The 15,434-nt window shown below is 43.1% G+C and overlaps 1 protein-coding gene across 4 annotated transcripts in view; it reads left to right on the top strand.

The window, feature by feature from the left end:
• Positions 1 to 2,398: 2,398 nt before the first annotated feature.
• AUTS2 (activator of transcription and developmental regulator AUTS2) overlaps positions 2,399 to 15,434 on the top strand; it is a 1,066,702-nt gene continuing 1,053,666 nt past the window's right edge. For 3 of the 4 annotated variants that reach the window (XM_036225385.1, XM_036225386.1, XM_036225384.1), the window contains exon 1: positions 2,399 to 3,859. In XM_036225385.1, the coding sequence (XP_036081278.1) occupies positions 3,551 to 3,859 (309 nt within the window). In that variant the 5' untranslated portion in view covers positions 2,399 to 3,550. The remainder of the gene's footprint in view (positions 3,860 to 15,434) is intronic. The other variant, XM_036225387.1, reaches the window with a different exon arrangement.

Below are 15,434 nucleotides of genomic sequence, written 5' to 3'. Positions count from 1 at the left end.
AAACCCCAAAGTTGTTGAAAAGTGACTATAATTACAATGTTAGTCCCTAGTTTTCCTTGAAACTCACCAGTATCTACAACATCTTGCACATTCCTAAAAACCCTAAAAATGAGCCCAGATCCTTGCTTTAAATTTCAAAGAACTTGTCTTTTTTGGTAGGTGTGAGCTTGATAACTTCAGTCTGAATTTCAGCAGCTGCTGGGACAGTAGCCTAGAAGTTAACAGAGAAGTTATACTTGTGCAGAGGTACCATTTTAGCTAATTGCTCTGGGGGCAGCAGACTCAGTTAACTATCTTAGGTTGGTAATTTTGGAAGGTGGCTCCGTGTTCTTAATAAGTTGAATTAGATTCCATTTGTCAGTCACTATTCTCAAGAAATAAAGCACACAATCTACTGGAAAAGACGTCATCTTTTAAGGTCAGTAATAAAGCTGAGAGAGAACTTTTTGAACATTTAATTAAACTTCTTCAGATGAGAAAACTAGTCATTTAAGAGTTTTGCCTAAAGTCAAATGGTATGTTCCCTGGACAGACATAACGCTCAAATCCTATTCACAGTTCAGTGGTTGCTCCTCTTTGCTCTTGCGCCTTTGCTCCCACCAGTGTCCCGTCCCATCCCTGATCTCGAGTTCATATAGATCCAGACCTGGGATCCAGAAGTGGGGATGAAGGAGTGTGACTTAAGGGAATAAACAACCATTAAATTGTCGTCAGGAAGTGCAAGATGAGCGAAGCTTGCATCCTTGAACATAAGATCTAAGAGGGAGGACCTTCTCTGTTTTGCGTACCATTGTATTCCCAGTACATAGAACTGTGCCTGGTTTATAGTAGACCCTAATTAGTTGTTAAACAAAGAAATGAATGAATCAATAAATCTTAGGCGTGTCAGATTGTCATGCTCGTATTGTTTCTTTACCATCTCCTTCCAGTAATACAAAAACATAAAAGTGCACATTTAGGTTCTAAAGATGAGCCCTGTACAAGCGTCTGGTACGGTGCCTGGCCCATTGTGCGCAATTAATAAATGTCAATTCATTTTCCTTTTCTTCTTCCCCAAGTGTAGGTTACTCGGGATAAGGGGTGATTTGCCATGGTATTTATGTGCCTGGATAGAAGATAGTGAAGCAGGTATCTAAGAGGTTGGTGAGAAAGAACTGTCAGTGTCTTTCTGATCCTAGTAGATCAATTCCAGTGCCCCGTAAAATGCACGGCTATTTTACCCAGAAGGGCTGGTCGCTTTTGTTGATTGATTCTGGGCTGCAGTCAGCTTTTTAGTACAACTTATTTTTAAGTGCCGAATACATTGCGGCGAGAGGAGGGGCACTAATAAGGAAAGCCCCCCAAACCTCTCTTATCCCCAAATAAAGGAAGTCCGCTGCGGTAGGAACAGAGTTTTGCGGGACTAACTGGTCCTTGGGGTGGGGAGGTCCAGGCCCATTCAGCCCGCCCCCTCGCCCGCAGCGGCAGCTAAGGTTCAAGTTCGGCCCCGCGCTGCTGTCTCCGAAGCTGCCTGCGCGTCCCAAAGGTTTCCGTTTGAAGGCGAGGAGGGCTCAGAGGTCATCAGGGTGCGGGGTCACTCGACCACACATTGTGCTATCACGTGGGAGAAAAGTTTGCAACTCTGCCTGTGGGGCTTCCCAGTGTCCCCCAGTGGAGTAGAGGCTCGCTCTTTGGCATGCACTCCCTTTCCTGTCGCCTCCAGTCGCGCCCCCTTCCCAGGGAAGCCCCCTTGGCCCTTCTTTGAAATCTCTCCTTCCCTCCGAGCGCAGGTCGCCCAGCAAGAACACCCTGGGGGCCTTGCGAGGAGGCCCGGGCGCCTCTGGAGGGCCTGGGGTAGGGGGTCAAGGGACAAGTGTCCCAAGGAGGTTGCGGGAGTGGGGCGCGGAGCTGGGAGCACAGAGTTGACAGGGGACAGTGGCACGCACGCATCCCCAGGGTGACTGGCAGGACCATTTCGTGGCTTCCACACCCTCGCACTCCAACTCTGCCCGGCCGCACCCGACCCCACGCGAACAGTCCACTCCACACCCCTACCCCACCCTCACGGCCCACTCCTGGCTCCCCTCCGCCCCCAGTGCGCAGGCCCGGCCGCCCCAGCGCGCATGCCCTGGGCTTGTGAGCGCGGCCAGCCCCCAGCCTTTTGCTTTCTACACACTCTACAACTGGGGAGGAGGCGGGGGAGGAGGGAGCCGAGTCGGCCACGTGATCAGGCGGCCGGGGCCGCGGGGGCGGGAGCGCGCGCCGAGCGAGGCGCGGGGAGGGCGGGTGCGCGTGCGCGCGCGCGCAGGCGGGAGCGGGGCTGGGCTGAGGCGGGCGGCGGCGGCGGCGGCGGCGGTGGGCCGGCCGCGGAGGGGGAGGAGCGGGAGCTGAGCGAGGCGGGCGGGCGGAGGATGGGGCCGTGCCCGGGCTCCCGCTGCAGCCGCCCGGGGACACGCCGTGCACCCTCCGGCTCGGGGCTCTCGCGGCGGCGGCGGCGGCGGCAGCAGCGTTAGCGGCGGCGGCGAGAGCGGCGTTCTCTGCGCTTCCTGGCGGCGCTTCTCCCTTGGGCTGGGCGAAGCGAAGAGGCGGCGGCGGCACACCGGTGTCTCTCCCGCTGGAGATTTCTGCTTTCCTCATCGAGTGACTCACCCCCTCCCTATTTTTGAGGAAGGGTGACCTCTTCTCTGGGACTGAAAAAATTATATTTTGAGAAGGGGGTGGGTGGGTGGCAGCGTCAGGGTCTGCTTCTCTTCTTTCAGCTCCTTCTCCTCCCCCTCCAAGACCGAAAAGCAAACCCCACAACTGCTCCAGCATCCTCCTTCCCTTCCTCCACCTCCCTTCTCCACCTCTCCCAGTTTTGCCGTCTCCCCTCCTAATTATTTCATTATTATGCTTCCCTCTCTGGGGGGTCTCGTCCCTCTCAGATCGCTCGGAAGCCCTGGCCTCCCTTGGATGCATTTCTTAAAAATTTGGGAGCCTGGGAGTGAGTTTTCTCTGAGGTGTGTGTGAGAGGAGACGGGGGTGTTTTCCTGCGCGAGGGGCGGGTGAAGTTCATTGCCCCCACTTTCCCGCGACCTTTCGGACCCGATTTTGACTCGGGAGGCAGGCATTTTCGGGGGCCGGGGGACGCGGCGGAGAATGGCCGCGGGGAGGGCTCCCCAGAGCCTCCCAGTCTCTTGATCAAAGCATTCCGCTATTCTGATTTATTGCCTGCTTGGTGAGTTATTTTTTTTCCTCTAAAGGAGACCTGTGTGTTCAGCCATTACTTTGCTCGGCGCCGCTCACAGGAATCTCCGACCCTCGGTGCCGTGGGCAGCCCCGCACTTGGGCTCCTCTCCTCTCGCCCTCGCTCCAGTCCCTCCTCCCTCTCTCCGCCCCTTCCCCCTTTTCTTTCTCCTCTCTTTCTTCCCCTCTCTCCCTTCTTTCGGCCGCTGTCTCCCCCGCGCCCTCCTCGGGGCGGAGGGAAGCCGAGAAGAGGGAGGGAGGGGTTGGTGTCAATTTTTTTGTGTGGCCGCGGCCGGAGCCTGTGGCGGGCAGGCAGCGAGCGGGGAGACCCCGGCGCGGCAGAGCCATGGATGGCCCGACGCGGGGCCATGGACTCCGCAAAAAGCGGCGGTCGCGGTCGCAGCGAGACCGGGAGAGACGCTCCCGGGGCGGGCTGGGGGCCGGCGCGGCCGGCGGCGGCGGGGCCAGTCGGACCCGGGCGCCCTCGCTCGCCTCGTCGTCGGGCTCCGACAAGGAAGACAATGGGAAGCCCCCGTCCTCCGCCCCGTCCCGGCCCAGACCCCCGCGGAGGAAGCGGAGAGAGTCCACCTCAGCCGAAGAGGACATCATTGATGGATTTGCCATGACCAGCTTTGTCACTTTTGAAGCGCTGGAGGTAAGGGGGACCCCCCTTCCCCCCGGTTTCCCTTTATGCACGACCCCACTCGGCTGCGACCGGCTCTGCTGCTTCCCCCGCCGCGTTCTGGCGAGTCTGTCTGTCTGTCTAGGTTGAGGTCTTATTGTTGGGGGGTGGGGGAGCTGGGGGCGCGGGTATACAGGCAGCAGGAGGGAATCGCAAAGCCGTGCCTGCTCTCGTTCACAGCTCGCCTTTCCTCTGCGCCCCCTCCCTGCGCCCCCTCCACAGCAGATGGGCAGAGAGAAAGGGGTTCAGGCATCACAACAATGCGCCCCCCTCTACGGATAGATGTGCCCCCACTCCTTCCTCCTCTCCCTCCCCAATCATGGCTTCTTGGCTGGTGGAAGTCTGCTGGGTTTGGGGCTCCTGTGGACGGTTTCTGTGTGCTTTCTACAGAACCATATGTCCGTGTGTATGTGTCTGTATAGTATATACCTTTCCTGGGTGTCCTCGGGACTGGAGACTGATGGGGTTTTGTGGTTTCTCTGCCCTTCTCCCTTCCCACCCCCCTTTTTTGGGTGAAGCTGGGGAAGGGGGCGTTTTCTCCTGGTAGGGAGAAAGGAGGGAGGAGGGGAGAGCAAAGAGGAAACGACGGAATATCTTTCTGTATTCCGTATGGGGCTCTATTACAGAAAGGGTTAATTATAATATTATCTGTGCACATATATATGCATATGTGTGTGTACAAGAGCAATTTGGTTAAAAGATAGAAAAAGGTATACCAGGGAGGAGTGGTAGGAGGAAAGAATAAAATCCTAGCTGGTATCTGAAGGGCTTGTCACCCAATTGTCCCTCTCTCTTTCCTTTTTTTTTTTTTTTTGTATTTTCTCTCTTTTTTTTCTTTCTGATTGGCTTTGTGTGTATGTATAAATGTGTGTCTTTCTTTATCCTTGGGTACCTGCAGTGTTGATTTCCAAATGTATATTTTCCTGCCAGGTAACCCATTCCTGGAAGGAGGGGTGGGGGAGTTAGAGGGAGACTGTGCAGGGGTCAGGGAGAAATTGTCTACCTGAAAGGATCAGATTTGGTGCTGGCATAGGTCAATGGCCTCTATAAATATAATCCCCCTTTTTCCTCCCTACCTCCCTATCCCCACCCCCAATACACTACACACACACACACACACACACACACACACACACAGAGCTTTGAGATTCTGCAGTTAGTCCAGCTTTCTTAAGCACAAAACCAAGATAGAAGTTGGTTTCTAGCCTTTCATGCACCTGACATGGTGGTTTGAGGTTCCTGAAGGAAACTTTTCCTTTTCCCTTTGGTATTTTGCCGTTATTATGGTATTGTTTGAGATGATCAAATGTAAGCTTTGTTAATGACAGCTTAAATCTCACATGCAGTGACTGTACAAGTTTAGATCGCTGGTTCTGTATGTATGTATTTGGTTGTCAGGTTTAAATATTTTTTAAAAGGAAGCCTTCCTGTCAGGGTTCGTTTCTGTTTGAACTGCTTTTTGGTTGAGCTGCTGGTGGTATAGTGGCCAGTGGTTGGAAGGGAGCGTGGTTGGTGGTAATCATGGCCATAGATTTTGATGTTAGTGATTGAATTTGTTACCCATTGGTTCTAGAACTGGTGCTTTACTGGCTAAAATGGATCTTACACAATGGTTGAGGCTCACCACTTATTAGGATAATTCTAACTGTGGCTTCAACTTTGCCAATGCCACGGTGGGAGGGTACTGTACAGTGTGACCTCTTTCTCTCTGTCTCTTGCTTTAAAATAGGAATTGAAATGGCAGCATGTATGTTAATAGAAAATGCTGCCTCAAATTTGGTTCACCATTGCTATCTGCAGTTAGTTTAGAACAGTATTTGTAAGAGCTGGTTACAAGTGGTTCAGCTTTCTGTATGGTTTCCTGGGCTGCCCTGTGGCCCCTCTCAGTAAGTAAGCAAGAGTGGCCTTCAGATTCCCATGAACATTTTGAAGGCTAAGTGGAGGTAAATAGGCAGTTTTTTTTTTCATTTTTATTTTCAATAAATAGATATTTGACTGGGCTTGTGATGTGTTCATCCGTCTGTTTGACTTTTGAGAGGAAATGTGCCCAATCTTTTGGGCTTAAGTAACTTAATTTTTAAAGAAGACCAAGTTTAAAGTGTACTACTAATGCCATTTCTTGCTGTGATTTTTTTCTGCTCCTTTTTAGATTCAAAATCTGGATTATTTTGGTTAGCTTGATACTATGCTATGTTCATGTCTGAATATCATTTACGAATCTGTGTGTGGGTCTAAAAGGTCTAACTTTAAAAAAAGTTTCCTTAAAACTTTATAGAAAAATTTAAACATAAAAAAGTAGAGAGAATAGTTTGCTAAATCTCAATGTACCCAGTGCCCAGGTTCAGCAGCTACCAGCTTCTGTCTCGTCTTGTTCCATCTATATCCCTTCTACTCACTCCCCCTCCCAGATGTGATATGAGAGATATGTAAATATTTTCGTATATATTTATTTCTAAATGGCGGTAACTAAAAAACCCACCAAAACCCCCACAGCACCTTTTTCACCTAAGTAAACAACAGTTCTCTAATATTAAACATCCGGTCAGTGCTCACATTTAAGAGACTTGCCGTTTGTAGGAAAGCTGTAAATAAACTTTTCAGATTAAAAACACAGTGGGGAATAAAAATCATCATGTATGTCTGGTTCTGTGGGCAAAGGTAGATCTGTTTGCGCATTTGTGTCTATGCAGGATGGTCAAAACATGTTTCATGATCATTTAAAATAAAACCTGTGCTATCCACTGTACTCATTTTGAAAGAATTATTCAACTATTACCATGAAATGTGAGGGCTTATTAAGAAATAGGCAACTAAACTATGAACTTGGACAGGAATATATGTTGCGGAAGTGCTTATAAATGTTAAGAATTATTATAGATGCTAAGATTTCCATGAAATATGTACTGTGTTTTTGTGCCTTGTGTTTAGAAATGAAAACAATTGTCACCACGTATCATCGAGGCTGCTGCTAGTATGATGTTGTGATAAGAAACCAGAAATGTTGGCTTGCGCAGCCAAGCTTGCACAGCCAGGCTTGTACAGCTAGGCTTGTACCTTATGCCAGTTAGGAGCAATAGCTGGCAAACTGTGGAGTGGCATACTTTGGGTGTTCATGGACACATATAATGACTCCATGATATTGTCTTGAGAAGCTGATTTAGACTTCCCTTTTAAAAAGGAGGCTCCTAATTCATAATGAAATGTGCTGTTATAAATTGTTCCAGTCCAACTATAGTTTTACTAATGTTGGAGCAAAAGTAAGAAACTTGCCTAATGAGAACCAGTATTTTTATGTTGATAATTTTTTTTACTGTTGTTGGATTTTATTTAAAATGATGAAAGCTTTGGGGTAGTTTGAGAAGTCCCACACTTTATAGTGGTGAAACTTGCTGAGGTAATTTCATATTCTGCAGGACACTTGTCTTGAGTAATTGTGCCCTGAAGTTCAAGTGTATGATTGTGAAGAGTCTCATGATAGAAGATAAGAGGTGAGGAGGCTAAAGTTGAATGTGGTGTTCTTTTCATTAGGCATTGGAGAAGCAGAATTACCATTTGGATATTATATTGTTTATTTGGATATTCTTTGAATAATAGGTTGAGAATGAGTATTCCCAGATGTTATACCTCTTTTTTTTTTAAGTGGCTTCTAGCAAAAAATATATAAATGGAAATGTTAGTGTTTTAGTACTATCAGTGTTCCCTAGTACTGTCAGATAATATTGTCCTTCTGTTCTTATTTGGGTTTCTTTCTGTGTAGTCTCAATTAGTAAGTCATGTGAGCACTATAGCTGAAAATTTATCTTTGCAAGTCCATTATTTCCCTACTTCAGTCCTCTGTTGTGGACTGGGTTCTTAGTGCAGCCTCCTTTTTTACAACTGACCAAGAGAAGCAAGGATGAAATTGGTGGGATTAGCAGACAGGAGACCAATTAGAGCTTTGCAGGCTTGTAAAAATTAAGGAAGACTCATTTCTAATGGGTAGAGGATCAAACCAAGACTTTCATGTGATCTTTATTTCTTAGCTCTATTTCAGGGCTTACCCCTAAACATTACCTATCCGTGGCATAAATAGGCTGTACAGAATTTGTTTTACTTATAATATGCCATGTTAATAGGCTCTAGTAATTTATTATGGTCAAATCTCACTTATTCACTTGTTTTAAAAATATTAATCATGTTCTTGTATTAGTCAGCAAATATATATGTATGAAGTGCTTGCTATGTGCAAGGCACTAGAAAGAGTACAGAGAAACCTAAAATATATGTAGCATCTTGAAGGATTGTGCAGTTTAACTGATAAATTAAGTCCTGCACCTACAAAATAATTTTGAATCAGGCTTTCATGTGCCAAATACCAACTAAGTGTAGTAGGCTTTCAGAGAAGGGGTAGTGTGATGGGCTGAAGTGTTTGAGAAGGCTTCATGGAGAAAATGGAGCCTGGAAGGGCGAAGTGATCTGGATAGACTAGGAAGAAATGTGGGAAGGGGAGCGCGTTCTAAGAACAGGGAATAGTGAAGGAGTAACAGAAAACAGATGAGTGAGAAGGTGCTATTTGATTCAGGCTTGGGGGCAAGGAAAGTAGAAATGAGTACAAAATTATGGAAGTGAGTACTTGTTAGGGAGTCAGGAGACTAGTGAAGAAACATGTTCCAGGCTTAGCTGCCCTAACTAGTTGGGAAGTTAATTTCTAAAAGCATCATTTTCTTAATTCATTAATTGAGAGGTTTAGACTAGTTTTAGAGCAAAGGTGTACCCAAGCTGGATGGGAACATAGCTCTGCCAGATATTCCTGGGTTGTGTTCCAGACCCCAAAAATGTGACCTACCCTCAAATAGTTTTGAAACTTGATGGGCTAGACAAAATTAAAGGGGTGTCTTGTTTGTTCTGCCAGAATTAAGTCTTTTATTATGAAAACATAAGTTTTGACTATCAGAGAAGGCCATGTGATGTGCCTTATTTCCTAAATGTATGTGATCACAGGGCACTTTAATTCTTGACATTGGAATCCATAATCTATAATCTGGTGTGGGAAATGGTAGAGAAAATCTCAAAGGTCCCTTTTAGAAACTTGGTGATCTCAGAGTTTAGGGTGACTGGGCTGATGACAGATGACTTGGAAAACCAGGCACAGAAGTTTGAAGTTGGAGTGGGGGCTGCTACTTAAGTGGGAGTGGCAAATGAAGTGCAAAGTGTAAGTAATGATGATAATTTCACTTCTCCTGCTTTTTCTGCCTGGTGTCAGCCTTTTCATTGATTCTAAGTAACCCCACCATGTGGTAAGAATTGGTGATTCTCAATAGCTCTTTCAGTGTGATAGCCCAATTCTCATGCCCTGAGCTGCCTCCAGCCAATATGTTATATATTCTCTTGGTCCCTTCTGGTTTCCTGTATTGCTCCCTTTTAGCATGCTGGGAATGAAGGTTGGGTGAGAAAGGAAGTTGACACTGATATTAAAATAAAGGTTTCAAATTTTTTCTCTTTTGCTCGTTTATATATGAAGTGCTGGTTCAAGAAAGGTCAGAGCCCTTCTGCTGTTATGAAGCCAGGGAGAGCTGTGGACATGGTTTTGTTTTTTTTTTTTTTTTTGCATTTTTCACTTTTTATATTGGGAAGTTTGGGATGGGACTGTCGAGTAAATAGGTCAGATCTGGCATTTCACTTCTGAAAGTTCCTAAGTGGTGAGAAAGTTTGCAGGAAAGAGTGTGAATAATGTGCTTGGTTATGAATTCAAATGTTATACTGTAAGTGCTGAATTTCAGTATTTTGTTGTACAAGGCAGAGATCACTTCAAAAGTATTCATGTGAGATAAGGTTGAAGATTGTGACATGAAGATTCCATGCAGCTTGTTGGTTGTTGAGATTAACTACTTCAGCTCCTTTCTGGAAGTAGGCAATAAATGAACCAGTAAACTTAAAAAATGAGTCACAAAGTTAGTGATTAGCCTTTCATCCTGAGAGTGTTGTTCTCTAGCTTTCAAAGTTGAAAAAAGGTTAAAAAACACCAAAACCAACTAGCCTTCACCATGATTCAAGCAGCGTGAGCGTGCCAAAGAGATTCTGAGGGTCTTCTATATAACAGTATTATAAACTGTCAAAAATAAATGGTGATTATTTAGTTTGAGAGAATGTTAGGGTTAGAAATAAGGCTGAGTTGAGAAAATAATAGTTGAGGCCAGCAGTCAGGGAATAATTTAGGTCCCAGTGTCTACAAGACTTGGAAGCCTTTTGGATAGGAAGGTCTGTAGCACTTCTTGATGGAGGGGATGTGTGTGTGTGTGTGTGTGTGTGTGTGTGTGTGTGTGTGTATGCCCACATGCAGGGGATGGAGGATGGTGAGTTAGCGGCTTTACATTTCATTTTATTTTACCCCTATGCTGTGTGAGAGTCTGATACACTAAATGTAGCCTAACTTTGTAGAAGTGCCTTATGCTATTTTATTCTCTTTAAGAAATAACATTTTTTTTAATGCTAGGATTAAATTTATTATTCTTTAGATATAGGAAAAACAAATTGGTAATGGGATCACTGCTATTCATTTGAGAAAGTTCAGAAAAAATCAAGGAGATTTGAGAACTCGGATAATTGAAGTTTGGGAGAGCAAGATGGGAATTAATTTGGTGAAACCCAAAATAAGAGAGGATCAAAAATAATTTAGGGACATTGTTAATTGAGTCAGAACTGGTTTTGTTTATTTTTTATTTTTTATTTTTTATACAGCCCATACCTATTCCACAGAAGAATGCAGATTTTATTTTTCACTAGAATAAAGGCATGAAATTTAAGGCTGGCGAGACCCTAAGTTTGTCTTTGTTCTTGCAAATATTAGCTATGTTCTTCATTTCTTTTCACAAGGCTGAAGGGTAAGGAGTATGCACTTCTTAGGTATCCTTTTAAGGTCTCAAAGAATAGGTCCTCTTTATGCTGGTCTGGTTTCCTTTACTTGCTCAGGAAGAGACTAGGCAAGTACAGGCTTCTGTTTCTCAGTCCTCTTCAGGACTCAGATTCCATCTTTAATAAGGGGACCTGTAGCCTGAAATCCTCTCTCCCTCCCTCCTTTCCTTTTCCTTTTCCTTTCCTTTTTCCTTTTTCCTTTCCTCTCCTCTCCTCTCTTCTCTCCCCTTCTTTCCCCTCCCCCTCCTCTCTTCTCGTCTCCTCTCTCCCTCCCAACTGCTCTCCCTTCTTTCCTCTCCTTCCATTACTGAGGTAGAGCTATCAAAATTATTAATGCAATTAATAAAAGTTAATGGATTTAGGAAGTTGTGAATGGAATGTGGAAACTTAAAAATTCCAAATTTCCATTATTTGAACTTTGACAGTCTGTTTGAGGGATTTTGAAATTAGCATTGTGAGGGTGTAAATTACTTGCCACAGTTTTCTGGGCTGTTACAGCTTATAATTCTGATTTCTCGTTTGTATCTGAAACTCTGGTTAGAGTTTGCTTGACAAATGCCACAAGTTAGCGACTACATACAAATATTTTTTACTTTACTGTCATTTTGGCTTGCCGCTATACCTCTTGGTACTTTCAGAACCCTGGAAAACCCAAGTGTAGTAAAATGGAGTCACAACAAGAGAGGGGAAAGCCCACAGTGTGTAAGTAATGGAAAATGGCTAATGTAGGTTGGGATTCATTTTGGGCTGAAAACCTTCAAATTGCAGGTACTGTGTGATTGCTATTAACTGAGGCATTTTGAAATGACCTGGGCTCAATTCAGAAGAACTGTCAGTGAAAACAAATTGTGACTTGCGGTTATATGGCTGAAATCTGATACTTTCAGATTGCAGGGACATTCTGAATCTGGGACAGGGTTTAAGTCAATGCCAGGGTCAAGTTGTGATGGTACCTGAGGGATGTCATTTTTCCTTGTTGTCCCCATACCTACCCTCCACTGCAGCACAACACCAACCTACCAACCTTATTTTAGATTTCTACAAAGTGATTTCTGATGGTAGCAATATTTTAGAGCTTGAAAGAGGCTTTAAGAGAGTCTAGTATTGCAGTTATCCCTTAATACTTATACTGGAGTAGACTTTTTTTTGATGGTTTGCTAGACACCCTTGCAAAGGTTGGCTAAAAGTTGTTCAGTGAATACTTTTTCCATAGTTAAAACCTAAGTAAGGAAAAAAACATAATAGAATGAAGATGTAGATGAAACAATCGTTGGACATTAGGTTATCACTTGTTTTCCAGCCACATACTAGAAATTCCAGTGTTCCACTCATTTTCTCTGTACGTGTTCAGTTGACAAAAAATGATGAAGGTCCTGGATTGTGCTGTTTTGAGAAATGATTTTATGTAATTCAAGTAAAAGTATTCTTTCACTGGGGCAAAAGGGGAAACGAGCATTTTGCTGTTGTTACTGTATTGCTGGGTATTGCAAAGTTTACTCCTAACTCATTTCTTATAAGGTAATCAGTTTGATTATTTGTGAAAATTAGTTTTGAGCTTAATGTGCAGAGCATCTTTAGGAAGTGTTTTTTAAAGTTAGGACCTCAGCTTTTTCAGATTAGTCTTTTGATCCATTTCACTTCAGCCATTGTTAGCTGATGTGCTTTCTAAGCCATGAGTGGCATCAGAGGCACAGATGTTTTCTTTAGTAATGTAGTTTTACCTGTTATTTTGCAAATGAAAACACAGCCCAGAGGGGTTAATTGACCTGCTCAAGATCACAACTGGGAATTAGACTTTCATAGTTATCTAATGAAAGTAGGAGACTGCTTCTCCTTGGTCCTAGGATTCTCAAGGATGGGGGATGTTGAAGGAGGTTTTTTAAAAACAGATATAATACTACAGATGAGAATGAACACCCATGATTGTAAAGCTTCCAATTTTTCTAAGAAAATTTCTCATATTTACTCAGTATCAGGAACCTTTCAAAAGCATTCCGTTTTTCTTCATTGGTCTTTCTCTGCATTTTTTTTAACATGCCACCCCCACCCCAACTCCCCATAATGAGGATGTAGAAGAAAAAAATAAGTATTAAGGTGATGATATGAGGGTTTCTTATCCTTGAATGCCCAGTGGAAAAATGAAATAACTATTTGAATAAAAAATGATCTTAATGTGGCCCATTTAAAATTTTAACTTTTTTTGGATTAAATATTTTCTTTAGCCAGTATTCTCTTCAGAGAAACTCATAGCAACTTAACAGAGTTGGTAATAGAACATTTGAAACAAGTGAACTTTGGAGTATGGTGGAGTTGAAGACTCAACCAAACTTTTCTAAAGAAGAAAGATTCAAAATATGAAATATACATGATATGTTGGCTAAACCATCTTGCTTCTTTATTGCTGAACAGAAAATTTATTACAACTGTTTGTCATGTGTCTATGTCTATAGTCAGTCATTTACTGAAAAGAAATTTTCATAAGATTGTAATAACATATCAAGATGGATGTAATTAAAACAGAAGCAGATTGACACCCTGAATTGAATGCAAACCATAAACCATGATACCTGAGCATGTGCCTTACATAGTTGCTTCAGGGGACAGTCAGCCAAATATGTAAATAAAAAGACATTGATGAATTTCCCTGGATGTGTTCGTGGTTGCAGAGAACCCAGCTATTTTATTAATCTTTTATTAAGCATTGTTTAGATTTGCAGCAGCAATGGAATGTATTAATTTGGCAGACCAAATAGCTTAGGACCAGAAAGTAGGGAATAGTAAAGGGAAGACATGATTGATATACTGTCCTATAAATAACACATGGGACTGACAGACGGGGTGAATAATCTTTAGATCTGTGCTTGATGTCATTAATGGAGTTGTTAAACCAGGATGCTTGAGTTGAACTTCAATCAGAGAGGCTGCCTCCCATTTAAAATGCAGGCCTGTCTCTCCTTACACTGTGGACTGACATTGACAAAATTGGTATAAATCGAATTTCTGTAAATTGGATCAAATGCACCAGACGACTCTTACTGTGAAAAATATGAGTCCTTTTTTGTTGTTGTTGTTTGTTTTTTAAATCAAGTGTAGGACTACTCTCTGCAGGGAAGTTGGAATTTTAGTAGAGTGGGTCTCTTTAGATAGGCATTTCTTCCCCTGAAACACTTTTCTGCATGTGTTTCTTGTGCTCCTGGAAGAAAGTGATGGAGATTTGCATTTTCTGTTCAGATTTTATACCTTACTTGGTTGGTGCTTCCAGGAATAATTGATGGTGATATGAATAAGCCGGTATCATTCAGATTTCAGAGGTTGGTTTTCAAGTGCATGCTAAGGAGGGCTTGCGGCTATGAATATGGAATATGATTTCCATATTTGTTCCACTGGGGAGTCTAGGCATGTCATAACCACTTCAGAGTCATGATTGTACAGAGACACCCTAGCTATAATTTTTCTATATGACAGTTCAGTTTTAAAATTGTAAAGATGCCAGATTCAGTGCTGTATTGTTATTAGGGAAGTCGGTGACATCTGTTATATCTTGTTAACCAGGGGAGGAAAATGCTTTAATCAAAACATCTAATTATGTCCTCTCAATTGATGAAAGATCCTTTGCTAAATTTTTGGAATTGGCTTTAATGGAAGAAGCTGGCCTCTACAGGAACTGTGAAGTAAATTTGCTCTTTTTATTTGAAAAATACTTATTGTTAACCATGGTGACATAAGGGTGTTTTAATTTTATCAAATTACTCTTACACTGTGTTTTGAAAGTAGAGACTTTCAGAAGTTGTCTAAGCCAGCATGAAGTTTTTGTTTTGTCCTCTTCCTCACCCCCACAGCAGATGAGGTCCCAGAGGGAGTTTGTATTTCCAGATGTGAGGTGAGGGGGATATGTGGTGGCTGAGAGCCACCTGGGGAGGGAGCAAATGATAATTACAGGTGAGAGGCAGGGGGATAATTCAGCCTGTGTGCTGGGAGGTGAGATTTCACACCTGAATGTCGAAACCTGCTGTGTTAGACAGTTGTGTTGTTTTAAAATTAGTTTTGTTAGTCAAATATAGAAATGGACCAGATTTTTCCAGGTCACCTTCAGTTGAAAGAATATAATTATATTAAAATATTGAAGTACAATGTGATTCTAGATGTATTTCCTGTGTTTAAAAGGTTTATATGATACTTGAAAATATCAAAAACTGTGTTTAACAGCATATTTACTTGGCTTCTAACTCCCTTGATCACTTTTTAAAATTTGTTAAATATTTTGTCAGTGTGGCTTTTCTGCTTTGAGTTATTCAGACTTCAAAACTTATCCAGTAAAGCCATCCTTTTATCTATATTTCAACCCAGAATTAATTTTATCTGCAGCTGTTCTGTTCCCAGAATCACAGATAATAAATGTAAATCTAATAATAATAAAATTTATTGATACTTTTTAATGGTGAGTTATGGATTAAGTTAGAGAAATGGTTTATTTCTTAGCTTTCAGAGTATTTTATCTTTCTGAAATGATTTTCACATGGATTGAGATCTTGGGGCCAGCCTAAAGGAGTTTTTGAAGCGTTGACCATGACACAATGTACTCTGTGTTTTTGTTTTGTTTTGTTTTGTTTTGGTGGGAAGTTTAAGTGCTATTACATGCTCTGTAATGGCTTATTGT

The sequence above is a fragment of the Rousettus aegyptiacus genome, unplaced genomic scaffold (assembly GCF_014176215.1).
Source record: "Rousettus aegyptiacus isolate mRouAeg1 unplaced genomic scaffold, mRouAeg1.p scaffold_m13_p_8, whole genome shotgun sequence".
In the NCBI taxonomy this organism is placed as follows: Eukaryota; Metazoa; Chordata; class Mammalia; order Chiroptera; family Pteropodidae; genus Rousettus; species Rousettus aegyptiacus.
Note: the sequence above shows the minus strand (reverse complement) of the source record. Positions and strands in the feature narration are given on the sequence as shown.